The sequence below is a fragment of the Lacerta agilis genome, chromosome 6 (genome assembly GCF_009819535.1).
Source record: "Lacerta agilis isolate rLacAgi1 chromosome 6, rLacAgi1.pri, whole genome shotgun sequence".
Classification (NCBI taxonomy): Eukaryota; Metazoa; Chordata; class Lepidosauria; order Squamata; family Lacertidae; genus Lacerta; species Lacerta agilis.
In genome coordinates this window covers 14798081-14824909 of record NC_046317.1, presented here as the reverse complement: position 1 = coordinate 14824909, position 26829 = coordinate 14798081, and the positions used below count along the sequence as shown (strand labels likewise).

Below are 26829 nucleotides of genomic sequence, written 5' to 3'. Positions count from 1 at the left end.
TCTTCTTCTTCCCGCAGGGCGACAGTCCCAGAGCGGTAGCGGTGAGGCTTCTTCACGCCCCCGGTGAAGAAGGGTTAAGGTTAAGCAAAAATTCAAGATAATTGTGGTTAATTTCATGTGCCCAAAAGAGGTGAAAGTAAAGAGGGGGACATGTTTTCTCTGCTGCTGCTGTTAATTCCTGGCGTTCAAAATCCCACAACCTAGTTTTTATTATAGCCTTGGCAATTGGAAGGGACATTGAGCACAAAAGTTCCATTGACAGCCTAAGGCTCTCTTGGCACAGTCAAGGGCTGTTTTGTCGACTTCATCTAACCCTTTTCATCTGGAAATCCTGGTTTTCATCTCCATCTCACTCTGCTACCCAGTGAAATGTCCTCGTTCAGAATCTCCATCAGGGTCCATCCATTGACAGTTAGTCCCTGAAATGGTTGCTTAGCAACGGGATAGAAGGGAGGACAGATTCTTCAGAAGAGAGTGAGGAGCAGCCTGCTTCACTGCCTGCTTCTTTAAAGGAACAAAATCTTTATTATTGTTGTTGTTGCATCTTAGTTTTGTTTTCCTTAGAAAAGAGCAAAATTAGGCGTTCGAGTAAAAAGAAGAAGACAGAATATATCAGATCCCATATTTTAAGAGATCTCATATTTAAGTTACACTGGTAACTGCAAGATGCCTCGTCACTACCAGTGTACGATGATTTAAAAAGTCTGAAAATAGAGTCAGAAAAATGGCTTATCCAGTCAGTAAGTGCTCCAAGCAATTCTCTGTGATGACACAAAGGGCCCAGAGGATAGGACAGTGTGTATGTCATCCAAATGTTCTGACCTCCTGACATCATAATGAGGTGACCAGAGAGTGCTTGGCCTTCTTTCAGAATCCCATTACTCTTTGCCACCACTTTCTTACACATTTCGCTGAAGGTTTCAACCTCATTCACATTTGGGCATCAGGGAAATTCTTCATTGGTGGGTTGGTTTTGAGTTACTCTGGTTCTGAAGTCAGCATTACTTTGCTTTCTTATTTCATATGCTTTTTCCAGAGGAGCTGCTTTTACTGTGGAGGAAATAAGGAGATCGCGCACCTGAGCACAAGCGTTACCCTGGTGTTGAAAACAATTTACTGATGCTGACAGGGCAACCTTGTCTCTTCCAACCCGTAGTTTATGTAATGTTGTATTAAGAACTGATCTGCTCATCCTGCACCAATTCTCTTATCTCAGACAGTAGAGACCCCGTTTGCTTTGCTGTGATGTACGATATGTGAACAGGGCCATAGAGGTTCTATTTGAAGGCTGGACTTTGTTTTAGTCCTTAATACTAGTGTAGCGCTCAACCCACAGTGCTAGGGAACCTTAGTTCTACACCAGGATGGCAGTACAAAACATCTCTGCGGGTTTACAAACCATTTCAGTGCCCAATGCTGATCATGCTTTCTTTCCCGCGATGCTATGCTAAACAAGGGTACTTCAAAAGACACAGTAAAAAAAAGAAACCTAGGCATAGGGTTGAATAAAGAACTGAAATGGTGCAAGAAAAGGAGAAGACATATATTCACAATGTCAGCCCTTGCAAAATGTAGTCACAGAAGAGGAATCCTCTATTCTGCTGAAGCATAATGAAGAACCGGCTGTTCTGTATTATTTCATTTCTTCGATGGACATGCTGCACATTCCAACATGGTAAGATATTAAGTTCAAAGACAAACATTTCATGCAGTGAAAGAGCAGGCACACTCTCTTTTTAAAAAGAAATTATTTATTTCAGAAGACCTCTAGAACTAAGGCTAGGAACTAAATTCAGGTCTGCGTTTTTGTCCGTTAAAGCTGTGGCATTCTGCGAATAATTCCATTAATAGTTCCAAGAATAATACGATTGTGGGTCGGTGCTCAGCTGCTTTGCATGAATTTGTGTTTGTAGGGCCAATTGATAGTCAAGGACAGGGTATCCAATGTGTGGCCCTTCCTATGTTGTGGGACTCCCACACCTATCAACCCCAACCATACAGAAATCACAGGATTCCAGCAACATCTGGAGGGCATCCATCCTAGTCTTTAATTTTTTTAAAAAATGGATTTTAACGTATTTTAAATTGCTGCAATCTGTCCTGGGATCTGGTCAAAAAGGCAGGTAAGAAATATAATTATGATTATGATTGCCCTGGATTAGACATTTAGGTGTATTGATTATATTACATTTATTGAACAGATGATGATGGTGATTATTATTATTATTGAATGATTCTGCTCTTATTTGTGAAATCTTATGTTTATATTATCAAAATGCTTTGATATATAGGGCATTTTGTATGCCACCACTGATATTAATATTATTATTATTATTATTAATAATTTTATTATTTATATGCCGCCCACCTGACTGGGTTGCCCCAGCCACTATGGGCAGCTGCCGACAAAATTTTAAAAACACAATAAAATATCAAACATTAAAAACTTCCCGATGCAGGGTTGCCTTCAGATGTCTTCTAAAAGTCAGATAGTTGTTTATTTTCTCGACATCTGATGGGAGGGCGTTCCACAGAGTGGGTGCTACTACCGAGAAGGCTCTCTGCCTGGTTCCCTGTAACTTCAGTTCTAGCAGTGAGGGAACCGCCAGAAGGTCCTCGGAGCTGGACCTCAGTGTCTGGGCTGAACGATGGGGGTGGAGGCGCTCCTTTAGTAAACATTAACTTTTATCGGTGTTGTATTGGCTATACATCAATGTGTTGCTATTGCTGTAATTCTGATTTTTGACAACGATCATATATGCCTTCAGATCAGAGACCACAAGTGTTAGAGATTTATGGGCAACAGAGATGTGGCACATGCCTCCAGCATCACACAGAGATGTTAGATGCTAGAAAGGGCATTCATAAGATAACTTACGGCATCTATTCTACCGTTATAATGTATGTTATTCCATTGGATCATTCCAGTGTCTGACCAAGAAACTTCAGTCACTGGTGACATCCCTGCCGGTGCCACCACTTCCAAGAATCTGCCGCTGCTAGCATCAGATCTCACCACACCAGGTACCAGAATGATGCAATGCCCAGTGTTACCCATTAGGCTGGAATAGGGATGGACAGATCTGCCAGTCTCTCATTTTTCTCAGTCTTAAATTCATGGGGCGAAACTCATCTGAGAGGGGTGTCCTAAAGCAGGGAAGAAGGGATTAAATAACCCTCCCATATTGCCACTGCTCCAGTCAAATTTGCAGTCCCCTTCTCGTGCAATTGCATTTCATTAAAACTCTGGAAGATCATATCATTGATCTCCATTGCAATGTGTTTTGAGCTGAGGCCAAGTGCTTGCAGGATGGCAGCCACTGTTGATTGCTGGGGTGGCTAGTTTGCATTCTAGAATGATCATTTAATTTTAAAAGCCATGTGGTGGTGGTTATATGCCACAACTGTTGAGCGGTATTGAGGAAGACATTAACCGCACTCCCTAAAATTCCTTTTTCTGTTTCATCACAAGTGATGTGCACTGCCCCAGAAATAGGTGGCGGCAGCTTCTTTCCTGTAAAGAGTCAGTACAAATTTGGGGTGTGTGATCTCTGCTAAATGTAATCGGGGATATCAGCTGGAAAGCCATGAGAGCTCTTTTAAATGTACAAAGTATGTCTGGTTACCATCTCCAAAGTGTGTACGTAAGTAATTTTCATGTTGTTGTAGTATCCCCCCCCCCCCCCGCATGCAGTGTTATTCTAAATGACTGATAATGGAATCTGTTTTGTATTTTTGATGGTTTCTACTTTCCCCCAAGGTGTGTTTATATCATATGCTAGGGCCAGTATTCTGAATTTGCTGCTTGTACGTTTTCAAGTACCAGCTCTTCTCTGAATCTGAAACCCCACCCCTGGTTCTTAAATCCACTAGCACACTAAACAAGTTGTCTACACTGAATTGTTCAAATAAAGAACCATGAAGAGAGAGCAATGGTATTGGCCTGGCTCAAGGCCTTACATTCCCAATCCAACAAACTGTGGATACACGCAGTGGAAGCCATTCGATTTCTGAGGCACATTTGAAAATGGAAGCATTTGCTTCTGGGTTTTCAGAGTTCAAAAACCCAAATGTTCAGCAATGGAGACATCCAAAAACCAAGGTACAATGTTATCTCCACACAATTATGTTGATCCTTGTAGAAAACCATTTCCAATTTCAGTGCCACATTACAGGGACCAATATCAGAGCCACATTACAGGTTCCATACAATCATACAGTCATACCTCATGTTGCGTACACTCTGTGTTGTGTATGTTTGAGTTACAGACCTCCGCGACCCGGAAGTCCTCCATGGAGTGCGCGTGACGTGCGGGTGCACACGGGTGTGCAGAAGCGTTCTGCGCACTTCACGCATGTGCAGAAGTGCAAAAACTCGTGAACTTTTGGGTTTTTTTCTCTTTATTTTGGTCGTTCGCGTTATGTACGCCCGGGTTACATGGCGCGACCTGGAACAGATCACATACATAACACAGGGTACCACTGTAATAGGAAATATTAACAATTCACAGTGTTTAGGACTGGCGAATCGATGGGGCTATTAGGCTAACATTGGAAAAACCTGCATAAACAAAACAGAATCGAGTACCGTCAAGCAAAATAACTGAAGGTGTTTTTCTGTTTTAACAGTTTCTGTTTTATCTCTTTCAAAGCAAAGCACTGTGGTTATCCCCATATAGAGAATGGAGCACTATCTTGGTCCAACACATACTACAGTGATGTCTATTTTCCAAAAAAGGAGGGACAGACAATTAGCTTCAGATGCAAGCCCGGCTTTCTGCCAGAAAATAAAAAGCACTGGTATAGAATTAGATGCACCAATTTGGGCTGGGATCCAGAACCGAAATGCTTCAGTAAGTATATGTTTCCCTTATTCTCCTTGAGCCAAGACGGCACCAGCAACATTAAGCTTCTTTCAAAGAGTTAGTCTACCTAAGATGGAAGTAGCATGTAAGTCCAAAGCAGGGCTGACCCGTTCTATTTCGTCACCTGAGTCAAAACAGAAAGGTTCCACTCCCGCTCTGCTGTTACTCCATCAAAGCCTCACTTAGTGGGGTTGCATGGCTGTAGCTTCCAGGATGCGGCAAGATCTTATGAGAGATTGGTGAGATTGGTGAGATATTGCCGGAACCCAGAAGCTGGATGCAACTGAAGGCTGCCATAGCTCCCTGGTGCTGGCACCTTCTATGTTTCCCCACCTGACATTTCAAACTCGCTTGTAAATATGAGCCCTTTCTTGGCATTTCAAATCCCTTGTGCAATGAGGGAGGTTTGGGATGTGCATGCAAGTCCCCACTCCCACCCACTTCTTATCTTATGGAGGATTTTGAATGCCTGAATAGGGCTAGAATTTGCAAACATTCATTCCAAACCTGCTTTATGACAATCCCTGTGTGTGAGTGCCATGATTCTGCAGGCATGCATAAAAAGCGTTGAATATCATATTGGGTGTAGCAGAATGTAGCATTCGGAGAATTTTGATTCTTTTAATATTTTAAAAAAGCAAGTTTCTTAGGAACTTATACTAGGAAAGCTGCCTTATACTAAGCAAGTCTCTTTTTTTCAAATAATATTTATTATGTTTTCCAAAAACAACAACAAACTTAACAGAAAAGACAAAAAACAAAAATACAAAACAATAAAAAGAAAAACATCCAAAGATAACAACAAAAAATACATCATCATGCTAAAAAACTCCATTTTCTTATCATCTTTTACGGACTTTCTCCTGTTTCCCCTTATTTACTTCCCTTAAGAATATTTCACGTAACTTCCGAATTTAACCCTTATCACATGTTTTATAAATACCATTCAATCTTAAAATTAAAACATTTTAATTCTAAAACCATTTATATCTAAGACAATTTCCAAATCTATTTCTATAATCTATAATCTCCTAAAATTCTCATTATTTACTTCAGATTATACATATGACAGCCTATCCTTCTACTAGAAACAAAAATTTTAAATATTACAATACTTTTTTAAATACAATTTAAATTTTCCCCATTCTAGACTCTTGGTCAGTATTGCACAATGTGGTGCCATTCAATATTTGGCAGTGGATTTCCATGATTTCATACAGGGCCCTGTTCCATAGCTGCTCTCTGGACCAGGATGTCCAAATGTATTTTGCGTACTGTTCTTTAATAAAGGTTTTGTACACATTTCCTCTCTTTCCACTCATGCACATGTATTTGTTTTGCCTTTAGGAGTATGCACCCCTCCCAAACACTTGCCACATGGCGAAGTAATTTACGACTCTAGGAATAACTTCATCGAGGGTGATAACATTTCGTTGCGTTGTGATGCAGGATACCAACCTGAAAATCAAGCAACGGCCACGTGTACAAAAAATGACTGGTCGCCTACTCCAAGTTGTTCCTCCATGTGTAAGCTTTACTTGATAACTGACCAATACATCTCGGATTATGGATACAGCCTATCTGATTCTGCCTCAAACAAGCCACATTAACTCTATACCCTTACTGCCATTATAGTTCTGTACCAACAAATTCCTTTAATAAGGTTTTTGGGGGACATGGAATAGAACTGCATGCCTCTGGGCTGACCTAAGGCCCACCCACGCTCCTGTTTGTCCCGTGATTTCTAAGCAGGGGTTGGAGACGATTTTCTCTTGTCCCACTGCTTTCCCTGGGAAAACCCACTGTTTACTGCTGAATCGGACAAACACTGATCTGCAGAAAACTCAATGGATGTTTGTTCCGATTCGGCAGTAAACAGCAGGTCTTTCTGGGCAAAGCGGTGGGATGGAAAAAAACAACACCTATTGGACCTAGAAATCATGAGACAAACAGATATGTGGGTGAGTCCTTAGCTTCCAGTGTGATCCTATAAATCCTTTATTTACAGTGGCACATTTCTGTATTTGCACTGCAGCCCAAACAGGAAATTAGATTAGGTTTCATAAATGGTTCCATAGCAATCTGCTAAGCGAACAGGGTTCAGTTCAGATTTATGAGACCAGAGGCTCAGTCCTGTGGTCCAGGCAAGATGGTTGCCACTGACTTGGCTGGATATGAGCAAGTATCATTCAGCAAGAGAGGAACTTCGGAAACACTATTTGCAATTTGGCAGGATTCTGGCCCACAACAGTGGCTAATCATTTGCGACCTCCAACCGGTATAGGCAATGGATTTGTTTCTTCTCTCTCCCCCATCTGGGGAGTGGTTAATTTATTGCCTTAAAAAGGATTAAAATTCCAATAACAGTTAAATAGCAACGGGTGGCTGCTACTGCTGTGCTCCCATTGGTAGAAATATTATAGCTTGCTAAACCAGCTGCCTTTCTGAAACTCAAGCGAGGGGAGAGGAGGGATATTCACAGCTTGGACACTAGGCTAATGGCTTTGGGTTGACTCGCTCCCATAAGACATAATGAGCAATCAAAACCAAGACGCAGAAATACTGAACGTGATGCCCTGCTGATGTTGGATTCCATTTCTCATGAGCCCCGAGCAGCTCAGGGATATTGGGAGGAGCTCCAGGAACACTTGAAGGGCATCATTTTAGCTATCCGTGCTATGCTGAAAGGGTGCCAATTTGTATAAAATATGGGTCAGGGGGAGGAAAGTTCTGCCCCCACAATATTTGAATAGCAATGCCTATCAACTTTTGGGAGGCAGCCCCCTCAAACATTTTATGGGGGGGGGCGCAAAGGGACCTCGGCCCCTAGGAGTTGGCTCCTGTGCTCTGCTAACTGTACAGTGAATGTTCTCAATTCGTTCCCATCAGCAAGCCTCATTTCGCAACACTTTTTAGTGCTGCATGCTAGTATAAAGAATCTAACATATGTTGTATTTCCTCAACCCGCCCCCCCCCACTCCACAACATTACAGCTGCATCCAGATTTGAGAGAAGACTTCAGTAGGTCAACCTCACCAGCGCCTGGAGATTAATGTATATATGCTATTTATTTTTATATGATTTGAATTCTTTCTTAAATTTTTATCGTTATGGGTGTTTGTTTGTTTGTATTCATGCTGTTAGCTGCCTTGTGTAGAAAGCCACAGTACAAATAAATTATTTTTTAATATAAAAAATAGCAAGACTTTGTATCTGTAATAACTCCACCCTTTATTATACATATGCCACAATGTTGTGAACTGAAGCATTTATTTAACAGGGGCTAGGGCTATAGCGACTGGCATGAGTTTGGCCAAACTGCGGGAGGCAGTGGAGGATAGGGGTGCCTGGAGTGCTCTGGTCCATGGGGTCATGAAGAGTCGGACACAACTGAACAACAACAACAACAGGGCTATAGCACTCCTCCAACAGGGACCCCCGGGGGGCTACCTCTATTTGATGTAGGTCAAAGGGCCCTCTATGTGGTGATATACCCTGAGATGGACTCCCAGCAGATGGGCTGGAGAGATATAATTTGGCTTCACCCAATGCCTATGCCAAGTGATTCACATCTGTAACCAATAAAGTTGTGGCCTATTTGAATCCATAAAACCAGATGCTGTGTCATGTCTGGTTATTCACCCCTTAGGGAACTGTGGGGTCATGGGGTATTGGCTCACAACTAATTTTACATAAAGTTAGGCAAACCAAGAAAAGGCTTGAGTATTCACAGAAAATTTAAATAGAGCACTGGAAGAAATTTGTGGTGCTTAACTAGGTGGTTGTATTTTTTATTTGTAAAGGCCAAGGTAATAAAGGCATAAACTGGTAAAGTTGAAATGAATTGAAGTCCAAATTTTACAGCAAGTTCTAACAGAAATAATGAAAAGTAATAGGAATATAGGTATGGATTGCAGACTTAAGCTCTAAAAGCAGAAAAAGGCTCAAACCAGGTTTCCCCATGAGGAACAAAATAAGAGTTCTACCACAGCCAGTTAAAGGGCATCCTATGTAGTATCTTGTTTGTACACTGGGGACTAGGGGGAGGTGCTTGACACCTGAAAAGCCAGCCTAGATGAAGGCAGTATTGTTTCAAAGGGGGGGGGCGGCGGAAATAAGTATGGATGCCAAGATCCAAGTCTCTTTGGTGAGAGAACCCCAGCAGAGATTTAAAATCACAAAACATGCAGCAGAGCAAAGTGTGGAAACGTGGGCTGTTAGACCTTTAAAACACGCCCTTCTAAGTTCCTTTCAAAGTTTCTCTCTTCCCCTTGCATAGAAAAAGACCACAGGTTTAGTAAGTTAAAAAATTGTTTACTTACAAACCCACCAAAGGTCAGAATCATGTGCTATTCCATACAGCGTGTAGAAGAAGCTGCTCAGGAAGTAAAACTTTGCTTAGCAGCTATGACTTGGCAACCCTGGGGATCCTGCAAGCAGGGCCCGAGTGCAACAGCATTCTCCCCACTTGGGATTTCCAGGACCTGGTATTCAGAGGCATACCCAGCAGCATAGCCACAACCCCCTCAAGAGCCAAGCGGGGCCATGCAGATGGCAATCCTGGTGGCCTGCCATGGCCCTTGGAAGACAAATCCCCCAACGCCTGTGGAGAGGAGCACCTGGCCAGGTCGCCACTTGCCCGCCTCCCTTTGTCTGCACCCGCTCACCGTTGGCTGAGTGAGGAGCAAGTGAGCACTGGCCAGGTGGCCATCTAGTGAGGGGACTGAAGGGCGACTTGCCACAGCCTGGAGACTGAAGGGCAACTTGGCCTCAGGAATGCGGCAGAGCTCAAGGAAGAAGAAGAAGAAGAAGAAGAAGAAGAAGAAGAAGAAGAGGAGGAGTTTGGATTTGATATCCCGCTTTATCACTACCCAAAGGAGTCTCAAAGCGGCTAACATTCTCCTTTCCCTTCCTCCCCCACAACAAACACTCTGTGAGGTGAGTGGGGCTGAGAGACTTCAGAGAAGTGTGACTAGCCCAAGGTCACCCAGCAGCTGCATGTGGAGGAGTGGAGACGTGAAGTCGGTTCACCAGATTACGAGTCTACCTCTCTTAACCACTACACCACACTGGAAGGTGGACAGAGCCCTTCGCCTAGCCTGCACTGAGCCTCCATGGTTGCCAGCCTCTGCCAGGGACACAGTGCCAAGCCCAGGCTGGCCTCCGGGGCCCAGAGACCACCGACAGCAGGCAGGGAAGGATGGGGAGTAGGGGATGGGTTGACAGATGAAACCCCTCAACGGGGTGCTCTGCTGCCTTGACTAGGGCAGGACTGGGTTCCCCTCGGAAGCCGGCATCTGGGTGGAGGTGCTTGGTTGTGCCCCCTCAGAATTTTGTGCCTGGGACCACAACCCCCTGCCCTCACACTATGCCACTGGACATACCACCTCTGCCGGTGAAGAATATTGAAATATATAAAAGCCTTGAAGGCCTCCTTGTTCATGGAAGTACCTTTGGGTCTTAATTTAGAGGTAAAGGGTGCCAAATTCTGGGCTGCCTTACTTTGAATACTCCTTGGTTGTGTCTTTATTTAACTCTCCTACCTGGCAACTCCCTTGGCGAAGGTGAGCATAAGCATTTACCGGAGTTAATCATGTGGTATTTATGGGGGAAATAGTGTTATCTTCAAATTAGAAAGGGAGGCATAGGAATTCTTGTCAGATGTATGAGATGACATAAGAGGAGGCAAATTTCAAAAGTGTATCTCTCCCTCCCTCTCCATATATAAGAGGATGCCTAGCTTGCTACATTTGATGAGTAAACTTGTTGAAGGTCACAGTCTCCCAGTTTTGTCAACCCACTGATATTGAGAACGTTGCTTGGTAGACTTCCAGTTGGCAGCTATAAACACCTTTGCTGTTGCTGCTTCCTCATCTTTGGCAATCACTCGTACCTGAGTAAGATTGTCTTCCACGAACACGGTTTTAACAGTGAGTCCGTAAGTGGCTGTGGAAGCCAATTCTGAATCTACATGTCCTTCCACAGTGGGGACATACGTTTCTGGGCGGGAGTGGATCACAGTGAGGGTTTGCCAAATGTGCCTTCCTCTTAGCATGTTTCTCCCTTTTGTCCTGAGTTCGAGCATCTTCAAAGCCCATGACACCTTTGTTAAAGGCTGTTCTCCAACTGGAGCGCTTGTAGGCCAGTGTTTCCCAGTTGTTGGTGTTTATGCTACATTTTTTTTAGAATTGCCTTGAGAGAGTCTTTGAACCTCTTTTGCTGACCACCAGCATTACGCTTTCCATTTTTAAGTTCAGAATAGAGTAGCTGCTTTGGAAGATGATAATCAGGCATCCACACAACATTACCATTCCACACAGTTGCTAAAGGAAGTTTTTTATCCAGCAATCTAAGATCATTTGGCTCAAAACAATGAAGTTGGAGAAGGTCCTATTATTTACATGTCATGCTACTGCATCCTCTCTCTTTTACCACTGGATGCTGGTGGTGAGAATCGTGTAGACCACCTTGTGCACATTGGTGGGAAAGTATGATCTAAATAGAATAGTAAATAAATGAATGTTCAATAGTTGAGGTGAAGGCGAGCATTTTGACACCAGCTCATCTCAAAATAAGACACCCCCGCAAGCAGCAAGCAGCTAAGGAAAGTCCATCCCAATCCATGGATCGGATTTTTCCTTGCCAGAGGGGAAAGTTGTGTGTGTGTTTGTGTGTGTGTGTACCTTTAGATTGAAGGAGGGACTGTAGCTCATGCTCTTCCCCCTTGAAGGCCCCAAGTTCAACCCCTGGCAGTTTCAATTAAACTGATCAGGTAACGGATGATCTCCCTGCCTGAGAGCTGCAGCCAGTCAGACAATACTGAGCCAGATGAGCAAAAAGTCTGATCTGGCACAGCTTCTGGTGTTCCTGGTTTTGCTTTGCTCCTTTTGCTGCCCAGGTTGCAACACGAAACCTACAGAGCCTTTCAACAGCAAATGCTTATTTTAACGATTTCCTCCACCTCCCATTATTTCCCCCAATAACCAAAGAAGGCATATCTCAGTGTTGCTGCAAACTATTAACTACAACAGGGGGAGTTGATCTCAGGCCTTGAACTCTTGTTTAGCATTTCGGAGCTAGACCACATGCGGCAGATCAAATGAAAATTGCCTGACATCCTGAGATGAACCGGCTGAGGTGCATAGTTCCGTTGCTTCTGTGGGCAGGCTGTGCTTCCCAAAATGGTAAGTTGTTCAGATAAAAAGGCAATTTTAGCCAGGGGGGGGGGAAGGAGGTGGCCATTCTGCTTGGTATCAAAAGGATTAACTGGTGAAGAATGCAAGGGGGTGGGCTGGTGATAATCAGGGCTGGTCCAAGACATTTTGTTGCCTGAAGCAATGGGCAGTGTGGTGCTCCCTTTCCATTCCATGTACAAAAGCTGACTGGTCACCTGATCAGATAGAGGGAGGGTGCCCAAGCAAGGCCATGTTGTCACTGGAGGGGAATGGGGGATGGAGGAACAAGCAGGGGCTGCCGCCACCCCTAACACCTGCTGCATGAGACAGTTGTCTTAATGCCTAACGGTAGAGCTGACCAAGAGTGGTAAATACAAAGGGGAGCAGGTGGCGCTATGGTCTAAGCTACTGAGCCTCTTGGGCTTGCCGATCAGAAGGTCAGCGGTTCAAATCCCAGTGATGGGGTGAGCTTCTGTTGCTCTGTCCCAGCTTCTGCCAACCTAGCAGTTCGAAAGCACACCAGTGCACGTAGATAAATAGGTACCACTGCGGCGGGAAGGTAAATGGCGTTTCCATGTGTTTTGGTTTCCGTCACAGTGTTCCCTTGTGCCAGAAGCTGTTTAGTCATGCTGGCCACGACTAAATATGGATGATAAATATGGCCATGATAAATATGGATTTCCCCTTCGTATTGACCTGAATTAAATGGTGGTGTCAGCATAGGAACATCATCCTCAAAAAACCCCATAACATCCATCTTCAACCTTATATGCTATGTTGCTCAAGAAGTAGTAGCTTAGGGCTGAGACAAGAAGACACCAGAGCATCATGCCCTCCTACATTTATTTAAACAACTGTCCGACCTTTAGAAGACATCTGAAGGCAGCCCTGTTTAGGGAAGTTTTTAATGTTTGGTATTTTATTGTATTTTTAATATTTTGTTGGAAGCCACCCAGAGTGACTAGGGAAACCCAGCCAGATGAGTGGGATATAAATACATTATTATTATTATTATTATTATTATTATTATTATTATTATTATTATTCCAGTGAAGGAGATTCACAGCCTCTTTTACACAACTGGCAAGGAACAGAACCGCTTTACAAGGAGAGCAATACAAAGGAGACCAGATAACCAGGAATGGCAACAAAATCCGTTGACGAAACCTCTGTAAAAACTGCCATGCTTATCAAATGGCAATAATCCGGGAAATGGAATTAAATATGATATATAATTTATTGTCAAATCTCTTCTTCAGATTGTTAATGCTAAATATCATTCCAGTGTGTGAAAAACCACCTGAAGTTGACTTTGGGGAGACGGTAAGAGGTGAGAGAACTATCTTTCGGGAACTTGAGAAGGCAAGAGTACAGTACATGTGTAGCCCGGGATATGTTTTGGAAGGGCCCGAGTGGACAACATGCGATGGACAAAGGTGGACAGCACCACCAAAATGTTTGGGTAAGAGATCATATTCTGTTAGCTTATTTATTAGGATAAATTCTAAGGGCTGATTCACACAAGTCTGAGGGTGATGCGTAATGAGCGAGAGTTGCCGACTGTTCATCTGGCATTTTGGTGTAGAGGAAGATTTGAAAAAGGATAAAAAGGAGCAGGGTGCCAACTTGAATAAAAAAATTGGGGGGGGGGGGGTAGGTAAGCCCTGCCCCGCATAATCAATCACAATACACAGCACCCCCTATTTGAATGGCAATGCCCATCAACTTTGTGGGGGGAGAGGGGCTAAATATTTTATTGTGGGGGCAAAAGGATTTTGACCCCTCGGAGTTGGCTCCTATGAAAGGGGGAGAAAAGCAGTCAAAATGAACCATAAAATAAAATTTAAAAACTTAACTAAAATGCTTGCTGAAATTAAAAGGACTTTGCTATGTGACAGCAGGTACAACAGCGAAGGGACATGGCTGATGTCAGCTGGGAGAAAGTTCCATATGACAGAGTAATAGAATTGGCTCCCCCCCCCAAAAAAAAAGAATTCTGGGAATTATAGGGATAGAACTACCTAAATTGCATAGAAATTTATTCATGTATGCTACTACAGCGGCAGGAATGTTACTTGCCCAAAAATGGAAAGAAGAAGAAGTCCCAGCAAAGGAAGAATGGATAAAAAAACTTATGGAATATGCAGAAATGGCGAAACTTACCGGAAGAATAAGAAATCAAGATAACAAACATTTCATAAAAGAATGGAAATGGTTAACTGAATATTTACAGATAAATTGTAAACAGATAAAAACACTGGCAGGATTATTGTAATAACCTGTAGCTAAGTACTGGTAAATTAAGTGAATTTGGATATGAAGAATGAAGCCTTTAATGTCCTATTTGTTTTCTCCCATTGACATGATGAAATCCATAAATCCGTAAATTCCTAGGTTGAGTTTAGGCTACCCTAAGTACAGTTAAAACACCTGCCCTTTTTTCTTCTTCTTTTAGCACCCTGTAGTATCACAAAAGAGCAGCTGGATGCCAAACACCTGCTTCTGTTTGGTGGCCGAAGGCGTTCCCATGTGATTCAACACAATGGGACATTGGAATTCCTGTGCAGGGAACGATATATCCTCCAGCCTCCTTCAGTCATGAAGTGTAACGATGGACACATGGATCTCCCATCATGCATCTCAGGTTAATGAGCTTTCAACTTTTGATAATTCCTCTTGGATTATTGAAATACTCAAAGTTATCTTTTACATTTGAAAGCCAGTTTGTCCAATTGCTCCTACAGATTCTGTCCCTTCTTCTTCTTCTTCTTCTTCTTCTTCTTCTTCTTCTTCTTCTTCTTCTTCTTCTTCTTCTTCTTCAAATAAACATGTGCACCCCATCACTGAGACTATTCCATTGTAACTATCCAACCTCCCAGAATTTCAACACCTCTTGTGGTGGTTTGACCCCTTTTTGTTTTAACAGTACAAATTCTACAAACACCCTCCATATCTCCCCAAATCATTTCTCCTGCATATTCCCCATCTTACCTTAATGACACATGTTAATTTATCGTTAATTGCTATATCCCATACCTCTTTATACAATTCTTCCATTTTATATTCTGCTTGCCCCTTCCACATTCTAGCTATAATAATTGTGCAGCTGTCAATGAATTTGTGAGCAAGTCCATCATAGCCTGTGAACCTTCCACCCCATCGTAAATCGATAGTAATGCTACGTCTAGACTTTCGGTCAGCTTTAACCCAGTGATTTCTGTTATCTCCTTAAACACCTTTGCCAAAAAATTGTACATATTTACACCCCCCACCACCACATGTGGACATAATTCCCTGTTTCCTGGCATCCCGAAACATAACACCGAATATTCCTTGTTTATTTGATTTAATCTGACTGGTGTTAAATATCATCTCCAAAATAATTTATAATAATTTTCTTTTATTCTTTTTTTTTGAATTAATTAAATTTTATTGGATTTTTCAACATAACAACATAACAAGAGCAAAACATAAAGATCATTAAAAAAATTCCATCATTACAGAAGCTTTTACAAAAATTTACATATTTTACCTATTTTCCATATCATATGTTCTGTTTCCAGTTGCTAATAAAGAATTCAAATACATAGTTTTGAGTCTTCTTTTTTTCCATCATTCACTCAACAACATTTCTTTTTTATCCCACATATATAATTTGTACCAAGCTATTTAATTCCATATTTCTACAACAACAATATCATACTAGTACTATAAACAATGCTTATAGACAGCATTTTCAACGTACGTTTCTCCCATAATTTCCCCCAGCTGTGACTATCTACCTGCTCTGTTGTCTCCTTTCCCCACAGCTCTTTCAATTTTCTGTCCTTTCTTAAAAGTGGTTCCCGAGCCCACAGTATACCTCGTACGCCTGCAAGGTCTTCTGCTGTGGGATGGGTAATGGGCGCGTAAATAATAGCAATACACAAGGGGAGCAAAACAAAGTAACCAGGAATGTGCACAAAACCTATTGATGAGGCCTCTGTAAAAAAACAAAACCATAAGCTGTCATGCTTATTGAATTGTAATAAAGACGGAATCCTGTAAATGAAATGAAATTGGTAAATAGTAATAATAATAATAATAATAATAATAATAATAATAATAATAATAATAATGGAATCTTGGCACTAAATATCATTCCAGTTTGTGGAGAACCACCTGAAGTGGACTTCGCAGAGACTGTAATAAGTGTGAGAACCCAGTTTCAGGAATTCGAGAGCGTAAGGGCACTTTACAAGTGCAACCCCGGTCATGTGATGGAAGGATCTGGATGGATGATATGCAATGGACAAAACTGGACAGAACCACCGAAGTGTCTGGGTAAGGGGCATGCTTCAGGTCAGAAAGAATGAAATCTAGGATAAATTCTGAGGGCTGTTTCACAAATCTGAGGAGACTACGAGCAGGAAACCTCACAGTGCAATCCTCACCCAGTGTGGTGTAGTCGTTAAGAGCGGTAGACTCGTAATCTGGGGAACCGGGTTCGCGTCTCCGCTCCTCCACATGCAGCTGCTGGGTGACCTTGGGCTAGTCACACTTCTTTGAAGTCTCTCAGCCCCACTCACCTCACAGAGTGTTTGTTGTGGGGGAGGAAGGGAAAGGAGAATGTTAGCTGCTTTGAGACTCCTTTGGGTAGTGATAAAGCGGGATATCAAATCCAAACTCCTCCTCCTCCTCCTCCTCCTCCTCCTCCTCCTCCTCCTCCTCCTCTTCTTCTCAAGGGACTTTGCCTTGGATAGGTCGCTACAAGGCTCTGTGCAAACACTTTATCAAAATTTTATTTTTACAATTCAAGCTGCAAAGCCATTTTTGTCCTGTAAAAAAAGGAGAACATTTCTTTTGATCCCAAACTGATACTCACTGGTTCTTGCTAACCTCCCCCAAATAATTAAGAGTACAGGGACATGATGGTGGATAAAATATCTTAAGATATCATACCTCTGTATAGTGTGCAATGTGCAATGAGAGAGACATGCAGGTTTGGCTATGCAACCCAGAGACACTGCACAGAATTACTTAGAATTCCAACAGGAGGAAGAGAATAAAATCTATTTTTGTGAGAGATAAGACTTTGGACACTCTGATATAGAAATATATTTTATGTATTTATTTAGTTTTGCACTTTAGCTTTATTCTGTATTGATTTTTTAAGGATGTTTGTTCATTTTTATTTTTGTAATCTTTCATATTTAACCACCCAGAGAACATTGCTAAGTGGGCAGTTTTAAAAAAATTACTAAATACCATAACTAAATACATAAAGAGAGGGGGATTCCCGGTTAGTGGAAGAGCACATGAGATAGTTAAGGAGCATATGGATTTTCTCTGCTCTAACCAAGGATTCAGAATAAGTTGTGTCATTACTCCAAATACTATCAACATCTATTGTTGTTTAGTCGTCTTAGTTGTGTTCGACCCTCCGTGACCCCATGAACCAGAGCATGCCTTGGAAACTCTCGCTTTCTCAAAGCTTCTCCTTTTTTATGTCCATGGAGTTTTCTTGGCAAAATACTGGAGTGGTTTGCCAGTTCCTTCTCCAAGTGGATCACATTTAGTCTAAACTCTTGGCTATGACCTGTCTTGTCTTGGGTGGCCCTGCACGGCATAGCTCATAGCTTCTTGGAGTTATTCAAGCCCCTTCGCCACGACAAGGCAGTGATCCATGAAGGGGATCAACATCTATAAAGGGACCCTTGACCATTAGGTCCAGTCATGGACGACTCTGGGATTGTGGCGCTCATCTCACTTTTTTGGCCGAGGGAGCCGGCGTACAGCTTCTGGGTCATTTGGCCAGCATGACTAAGCCACTTCTGGAGAACCAGAGCAGCACATGGAAATGCCGTTTACCTTCCCGCCGGAACGGTACTTATTTATCTACTTGCACTTTGACGTGCTTTCGAACTGCTAGGTTGGCAGGAGCAGGGACCGAGCAACGGGAGCTCACCCCGTTGTGGGTATTTGAACCGCCGACCTTCTGTTCGACAAGCCCTAGGCTCCGTGGTTTAACCCACAGTGCCACCCGCATCCCTTCTCAACATCTATGGCAACAGCTGAAAAGTATGCAGTCAACTTTGTCTAGGTAAATTGCAGCCTGTTTTTTCTCTGGCCATCCTTCTTGTGAAGGGGAGTAAATAAATGAAGGAGGAATCACAGATGCTACCATACTGGTCTGAATAGAGGCCACACTCCCCACTCTCTAAACCTGACCTGAAGCTGTGATTTAACAGGTGCATGCTATCAGTGGGGTCTTGCATTTGGACCAGTGTAGTACTTACAACTCTCACTAAACAAACTACTATGAGGCTCTGCTAATGAAATAAAACTAACAGATAATTTTTCTTTGGTTTTACATATTTAAGTTTACAATCATACCAGCACACACCCAAAATTACAAGATTCTCCCGAATCTCTGGACTTCTGACCTTCCCCTCGATGAGTTCTATTATTAAACATTCCTACTGCATATTTTTTTAAAACAAACAAAAAATATTATAACTCCATTGTATCCACAGTTCTTGCTACATTACAAGTGTTATTGCAATCCTGCTAATATTTTCAGCTGCTTACAGTGTTTTTTAAGATACATTGTAAATTCCCCCCACTCTTTATTGAAATTTTGGTCTACCAGGAAGACTAACTGCTTTTTTTTTTTTACCCCTTGCAGCACCCTGCAGGATCACAAAAAAACAGCTGGATTCCAAACAACTGCTTCTGTCCGGAGGTGGGAGACATTCACATCTGGTTCAACACAATCGTACACTGGAATTTCTGTGCAGGAAAGGGTATATCCTCTCAGCTCCTTCAGTCAGGAAGTGTCTCGATGGGCACATGGATCTTCCATCATGTATCTCAGGATAATGATGAGCTCTTGACTCTCGACGATCTCTCCTGAATTATCTAAAATACTTTAGGGGTTTGCTTGCTGTCTCACTCTGATGTATGAAGACGACTTCTTCCAAATCCTCATCAAGGCTCTACCCTTCTTAAAAGTGATTCCCTGATTCACAGACTAGCTCAGATAGCCAGGTGGGAGCACTGGCCAAGGGCACATGACTTCAAAGGTGCCAGAGTTAGACTGATGTTACCTCCTGCCTGTGCAATGCATGGTGTTCCTTCCAGGTTAACTGCTCTACTCCCCATGGGAGCTGGATCAGTCCCACTGAATTGGCGCTTCACGTCAGAAACTGCTTCTTTTCGTTGGGGATAATTCAGACTGAAATTCCTAGGTGTCAGAACAGGTCATTTATGTATGCCACTACTGTGGCCCGTGTTTTGTTAGCCCAAAAATGGAAAACGAGCGTGGTCGCACCCAAAGAAGGAGGGCAAGTTGAGTTGACAGAATGTGTGCAGCTTTCAGGCTTAACATACAGAATAAGAGAACAAGAAGTACATACGTTTAGAGAAGATTGGAAAATGTTTATTGAATATAAATTCAACAGTGTAAATAGTTCTGGTGAAGGAATACTGAATGGTATAGGGTTTTTTTTTGTAAAATATGCAGGGATTTATGATATGTAAAATGAACCATGGAAAGAGAAAAAGAGAAGTCATCCAGTTCTGCTTGGAAGGAAGCATTTGATCCTCAGCTGGGAGTGGGAAGCTTTGCACTTTGTTGGAAACTGCATAAGTATTAACTGTCAAGCAAGTAAACACGTGACACCACAAAGCCCCTTTACACAATGAAAGATACTCGGAGTCCAGTGTGATTTTCATGCTCTTTATTCAGCTCATAGTAGTGAGGAATGCAGTTCCCCCAAAATGTTTGCTTTATATACACTATTTATACAATGGGCCCCACGTGATTGGCTAATTCCGGGATACTCCTGTATGCCAATCGGAATGCGGATTCACTTCCACCTGGAGCTGGATTGGGTGGCTCCTGCAGACCAATCAGACAGCTGCAATCTCAATCCTATTGTTCTGGGACCAGTCAGACTGCTGCAATCTCAATCCTATTGTTCTGGGACCAGTCAGACTGCTGCAATCTCAATCCTATTGTTCTGGGACCAGTCAGACTGCTGCAATCTCAATCCTATTGTTCTAGGACCAATCAGCCTGCTGCAGTTTGGATCCTATTCAACTCAGTACATAACACCCCTCCCCTCTAAGTTCCAGTAGTGCCTGGGAGGTTGCATCCATAGTCCTCAAGGTACGCTGGTCGCCTACGTGTGCGTTGCGGCCTGGCTGTTCCCTGGTCAGGGGTTCTGGTTCTGGCTCGTGTTCCGAGGCTGCTGGTTGTGATGGGGCTGTTTGGTCTGGCGCAACCAGCTCGCTCTGTCGTGGCTCTGGTTCCGGTGCCCTTTCGGCCTCGCGGGTCCTCTCAGTATTTACTGATTCTGCCTCCCCTGCCAGCCCCTCCTGCTCTACGGGTCTCAATGCCCCACTGTTCCCTTGGGACTCCTCTGACCTGTCCTCCTCCTGGTTTTCTCCTGGGAATCGTCGCCGTAGCTGGTCGCAGTGCGGCGCCAGCATTGCCCCCCCTCTGTTAGCACCTCGTATGGACACGGGGCCAGTCACCCTGGTGACTGTGGCGGGTACCCATGCCGGGCCCTGCCCCAAAATTCTTTGCATACACTGGATCCTGGGCCACAAAGGTCCGGGGGGTTCCTGCCTTCACCCACCACTACCTCATCCTGAGCTCTGTCGGGGTGGAGGCGGTCCAGTCTGATTGCGAGGCGCCGGCCCATTAGTAGTTCCGCGGGGCTCCGGCCAGTCGTTGAGCTAGGGGTGCTGTGCTGTGCTAGAAGGAATGTGGCAAGGCGGTACTCCCAGTCCCCTTGCGTCATGCGGCGTAGGGTGTCCTTGGTGGTCCGCACCATGCGCTCTGCTTGGCCATTGGTGGCAGGGTGGAATGGTGCTGAGCGGATGTGGCGGATGGCATTCTGCGCTGTGAAGGTCTGGAATTCTTCTGACGTAAATGCGGTTCCATTGTCCTGAGACGAGAGTGTCAGGGAGTCCATGGGTTGCAAACAGCCTGCGTAGTACCCGGATGGCTGCAGATGTAGAAGTGGATGGTAACCAGTGCGACTTCCAGCCATTTGGTGTAGGAGTCCACCACTATGAAGAATGTTTTCCCCTGGAAGGGGCCCGCGAAGTCCATGTGCAGGCGTGACCATGGTGCTCGGGCGGACTCCCATGACTGGACTGGGGCCCTTGGGGGATCTGGGCGGGATTCTTGGCAGGCCTGGCAGTGTTTGACCCAGGTCTCTATCTCTCCGTCAATTCCTGGCCACCATACATAACTCCCTGGCGAGGGCCTTCATTCTCACTACCCCTGGGTGTGTCTCGTGTAGGGCTATAGGACCCCTTTTGCGAAGGGGCTCAGGAACGACAACCCTGCTTCCCCATAACAGGCACCCCTTGTGGGCCGACAGTTCATGTTACGGGTTCTGTAGCCAGCAAATTCTGGCCCGGGCTGCTGCTGGGCCCATCCCCTCCACACCAGTCCAGGACCCGGGAGATGACCCTATCTTTCTTTGGAATGGTGTGCAACTTCTTGTGCCTGAATAGGGCGGTCGGGAAGCAGCTCCAGGCTCATAACCTCTTGTGCGGGTGCTGGGTCGGGGCCTGTTTCTGGTAGTGGTAGCCTGCTGAGGGCGTCTGCGTGGCCCATCGCCTTCCCAGGGCGGTGAATCAGTGCATACTGGTAGCCGGCAAGGAAAATTGACCAACCTGAGAACGCGAGGAGACAGCACTTGGGGGGTCATGCTTTTCGGGGGCAAACAAACCAAGCAACGGCTTGTGATCAGTCACCACGGTAAAGGGCCGCCGTACAAGAAATCATGGAATTTTTTACTCCCTTCACGATTGCCAGACCTTCCTTGTCGATTTGCGAGTATTCCGCTCGGCTAGCGGTGAGTGTCTGGGAAAAGTATGCCACTGGCACCTCTCTTCCATCTGGGAGTTGGTGTCCAAGGACAGCGCCGATGCCATAGGGTGAGGCAATCGCATGCTAGCACCACTGGCAGCCTCTCATCGAAGTGTGCCAAGACAGAGTTTGAGACGAGCAAGTCCTTGCCTGCCTGGAATGCGGCCTCCTGGCGCTGGCCCCACACCCAAGGGGCCCGCTTGTCCAGGAGTCTGTGTAGGGGCTCTGCTACTGCTGCCTTATGGGGAAGGAAGGCATGGTAAAAGTTCAATAGCCCCAAGAAGGCCTGAAGTTCAGTCTTGCCCTTGGGCGCTGGGGCATCACAAATGGCCCGTACCTTGTCCCCAGTCGGGTGGACCCCTTCTGCATCCACCATAAATCCCAGAAAGTCCACCTGAGGCACTCCTAGTAGACACTTTTCCCGCTTCACCTTGAGACCCGCCGTCTGGAAACGGTGCAGAACGGTGCGAAGGCGGTCCTCAAACTCCTCTGCTGTGGGCCCGGCAATCAACACATCGAAGAAGGGGGTGACGCCAGGAATCCCTTTAAGCAGCGAGTCCATTAGATTCTGGAATATGCCTGGTGCCACGCTGACACCGAATTGCAGCCGCTTTACCTTGAACGCTCCCCTGTGCGTCACAATTGTCTGTGCCTCTGCTGTGGCTTCATCTACTGGCAGCTGTTGATAGGCTTGGGCCAAGTCCAGCTTGCCAAAATTTTTTGACCCAGCCAGGGTGGCGAGGACATGGCTGACCACTGGCACTGGGTATGCGTGGGCCATGAGGGCCTTGTTTATGGTACATTTGTAGTCTGCGCAGATGCAGACCGAACCATTAGGCTTGACGGGTGTGACGATCGGGGTTTCCCAGGTGGCATTAGGCACAGGCTCCAGCACTCCTTGCTCCACGAGCCGGTCCAATTCCTTGTCTATACGGGGTTTCAGGGCGAACGGGACCCGGCGGGCCTTGAGCCTGATAGGTCGTACTGCGGGGTCCAGCTGTAGGGCAATAGGGGGGCCCGTATACTGTCCCAATTTCCCATCGAAAACCGCCGGAAACTCCTTGCATATGGCGTCCACATCCACTTGTAAGCTAGTGCGGTTCACCCCGGTGACGGCTAGCCCCAGTGGTCCAAACCATGCCAATCCCAGTAAGCTAACGTAGGAGCCCTTGACCCGAGCAAGTCCAGTTGCCGCGTCCGCCCTCGATATGCACCCTGAAGGTCCCCACCCCATTGTGGGGACCTTACGTTTCTGGAAGTCCCGGAGGGTGAATGGGGCTGGCCTGAGTTTGGGACCCCCACTAGGGCACAGTTTCCTTAAAGTCCGTGCCGAGATTATGGATAGGGTTGAACCTGTGTCCAGCTCCATGCGGCACGGGGCCCCCTCTATCTGTACCTCTACATAAATTTTCTCTATGTTGGGGTGGGGCAACTGGTATACCTGGTAGTCCGTGGTCTCCGTCGAGTTGCCTTGGTGCGTTGGGCCCCGGGACCTGGGGCTCTTGGGGCGGTCATCTGATGCCTGGCGTCGGATGGGCCGAGCCCGACACACCCGGGCGATGTGGCCTGATTTTCTGCACTGCCTGCACTCGGCATTGCGGAAACGGCAGGTCCTCCTCTCGTGATTCTCCCCGCAGCTTGCGCAGTTCCCTCCTTCTGGTCGAGGCAGCTGTGGTGTGTGCACGGCTTGAGTGCGCTGCTGTACTCTGTGCACCTCCTCCCTGTCTGATCCTGAATCGTCGATGAGGTCCTCGTGGTGGACCCTTGGTTGGGACGGCACACTCGGCCGTGCCTCTTGCATCGACCTCTCGGCGGCTTCTGTTGCCAGGGCCTCCTCCAGAGCGACCTGGAACGTTAGGTCCTTCTTGGCATAGAGGCGTCGTTGCAGCTTCTCGTCCCTCAGGCCACCGACAAGGCGGTTCACGCAGCATGTTCTCCAACTCTGAGAAGTTGCAGAACCGAGCGGCTTGCGGAGGGAGGTCACAACCCCGTTCATGGTTTCCCCAGGGGCTTGCCGCTTTGCATAGAAGGCATTTCGACGAGCCACCACCGAGGGCTGTGGCGAGAAGTGCCCCTTCAGCCGTTCCATTACTGTTTTGTAAGGAACAGTAGCGACATCATCAGGCGCAAGGAGAGCCCGGGCGATTTCGAATGTCTCCTCTCCACAGACGCTGAAGAATATCGCCCTCTTCTTGGCATCGTTGGTGACCCCTTTAGCTTCTAGAAGAAAGGTGAAACGGGTGGCGTATCCTTCCCAGTCTCCTGATGCTGGGTTGAACGGCGAGAAGCTGCTGTCCGTTGCCATCTTGAGTTCCTTGGGACCCGGAGCTGAAGCCTGGATACACGGTGCGAGGCAGCTGTGCGGCAGGTGGCGTTGCTGCGGTGCTGTGTGTGGCAATCAGCTCAGCGGGATCCCATCCTCGTCGCCAGTGAAAGATGCTCGGAGTCCAGTGTGATTTTCATGCTCTTTATTCAGCTCATAGTAGTGAGGAATGCAGTTCCCCCAAAATGTTTGCTTTATATACACTATTTATACAATGGGCCCCACGTGATTGGCTAATTCCGGGATACTCCTGTATGCCAATCGGAATGCGGATTCACTTCCACCTGGAGCTGGATTGGGTGGCTCCTGCAGACCAATCAGACAGCTGCAATCTCAATCCTATTGTTCTGGGACCAGTCAGACTGCTGCAATCTCAATCCTATTGTTCTGGGACCAGTCAGACTGCTGCAATCTCAATCCTATTGTTCTGGGACCAGTCAGACTGCTGCAATCTCAATCCTATTGTTCTAGGACCAATCAGCCTGCTGCAGTTTGGATCCTATTCAACTCAGTACATAACACACAATAAACTGAGAACGGCCCCCTGCTGAAAAAGTTCGCTGACCCCTGAGCTAAAGGAACCATGCAAAACCCATGAAACTGGGATCTTGAAACAATGTAATATTTCCTATTTTGATAAGCATTCAGAATGTGGCATTTCTTAATATTTCACAACCAGTGTTTTTTTAAAGCAAATAGTTGGCAAGTTATTACATCCGCATTGTTACTGGGAATTTACTTGGCAGGAACTTGTTTTTTCTACGTGACTATTTGGACTCTGTGCTTTGAGTCCACTCAAATGAGTGGGATAGATTAACCCTCTCTTCTTTCATGGAATAAAGCTCAACACAACCTTTAATTATCTATATTATAATTCCTTTAGAACGACCTGCTGCCACCACCGCCCCCACTGTGTTCCCTGCAACATCTGGCACTGGAAGAGAAGTGGTGCCTCCATTGGTGCAAATTTCAAGTGAAAGCGTGCTGATTTCAGGCGAGGTCTCATCTGAAATGGATGAAATCTCACCCAAAATTGGCTTCAGAGCCAGCGTGGTGTTGTGGTTAAGAGCGGTAGACTCATACTCTGGTGAATCGGGTTCGCGTCTCCGCTCCTCCACATGCAGCTGCTGATTGACCTTGGGCTAGTCACACTTCTTTGAAGTCTCTCAGCCTCACTCACCTCACAGAGTGTTGTTGTGGGGGAGGAAGGAAAGGAGAATGTTAGCCGCTTTGAGACTCCTTCGGGTAGTGATAAAGCGGGATATCAAATCCAAACTCCTCCTTCTCCTTCTCCTTCTCCTTCTCCTTCTCCTTCTCCTTCTCCTTCTCCTTCTCCTTCTCCTTCTTCGCTGGTGCTGCTTCTCTGTCACTGGTGGGGCTGAGCTGGCCCTGCCTAGTAGTGCACATTGCTGTTAGAGGACAGCTAAAAGGGACTTCTCAGAAGTTTGCAACTTGGTAGGAAAGGTTTGTTGTTGTTCTGCCTAGCTGCCATCACTACACCCAAGTGCTGTGCCAATGCATATCTTTCGCAAACACTCCTTGTTGGTTGAAAGGTTCATGTTCCCCATTCCAGTAATCCTTCCTCCTCCCATGGCACACAGCCATGAACCACCAGTGATATTTTTTGCAAGCACAGCCATTAGAAAAATTAGTTGCAGAAAGTGCGTATTCTGTGGCCCGGAGCAACAAGCAGCACTATGAAAAGCTGGCTGGTTTCTCTTCTTCCATTTCTTCTGTGGAAATGCTGTACTTCCCAAAATGGTGAGTCCACACTTTTTAATGTATGAAAAGCTCAGCAGTATACTCAGCAGCAATGATTTTATTAATATAGCAACTTGTAAACGCCTTCCCATCAGATGTCAAAGAGATAAACAACTACCTGACATTTAGAAGACATCCGAAGGCAGCCCTGTTTAGGGAGGTTTTTAATGTGTGACATTTTAATGTAATTTTAATCTTTGTTGGAAGCCGCCCAGAGTGGCTGGGGAATCCCATCCAGATGGGGGGGTACAAATAAATTATTATTATTATTATTATATATTATTATTATTATTATTATTCTATTGTAAATGGCAGAGCATTTCAGCCTTATAAATGCTTATACTTGAAGATTACCAATATAGATGGTTATTTTGAAAATATTGGATTTAAGATGCATTTATTTAACACATTTTTAACGTGTCTTTCTGAGTTCCAACCTCCAAAATGTGTTTTACCGGTTATAAATAGTTCAAAAACGATAAGGCTACAACAGATAGATATTAAATAACATCTAAATGTTAAAGTAACAGTAAATGATAGCAGCAGCTTATTATTATTATTTTTAATGGGAAATATTTGACTTGTGTTTGGTTTCAAAGTATAGCTTTAGTTATTTACTTTCAGGCTTCGGGGAATCAGTTTCCTCCCCCCCATGGCCATAGATAAGCAGAACAAAGGAAAAAGTCTTCTTATCAGTTAGAAACTTTAGGAATCACAGTGAGAGAACAAAGAACCTATCTCCTAGTAATGGCGGTGCTTCCAATTAAAGAGCCCACCCCCTTCTGTCCCTATGAGCCTACTTCACTTCTAATCTGAGCTTGTCCCTCTGTGCTT

General features: G+C 45.1%; 2 protein-coding genes across 3 annotated transcripts in view; both read left to right on the top strand.

Annotated features, from left to right (window-relative positions):
• Nucleotides 1–1548: 1548 nt before the first annotated feature.
• The window catches only part of LOC117047863 (complement factor H-related protein 4-like), a 37637-nt gene continuing 12356 nt past the window's right edge, over nt 1549–26829 (top strand). The window contains 8 exon segments of the mRNA XM_033151090.1: nt 1549–1723; nt 2929–3024; nt 3413–3534; nt 3536–3644; nt 4653–4853; nt 6213–6472; nt 9347–9553; nt 25893–25995. Of these exon segments, the coding sequence (XP_033006981.1) occupies nt 1612–1723; nt 2929–3024; nt 3413–3534; nt 3536–3644; nt 4653–4853; nt 6213–6472; nt 9347–9553; nt 25893–25995 (1210 nt within the window). The 5' untranslated portion in view covers nt 1549–1611.
• Nucleotides 11936–19463, top strand: LOC117048061 (coagulation factor XIII B chain-like). 2 transcript variants are annotated; one of them, XM_033151405.1, is made up of 5 exons: nt 11936–12049; nt 13326–13502; nt 14496–14684; nt 16187–16363; nt 18708–19463. In XM_033151405.1, exons 1-5 carry the CDS (start codon nt 11989–11991, stop codon nt 18899–18901), a joined length of 798 nt encoding a protein of 265 aa, XP_033007296.1. In that variant the 5' UTR covers nt 11936–11988; the 3' UTR covers nt 18902–19463. The 2 variants fall into 2 exon arrangements, with proteins under 2 accessions (XP_033007296.1, XP_033007297.1); XM_033151406.1 differs by having other exon boundaries at nt 11984–12049; nt 13300–13502.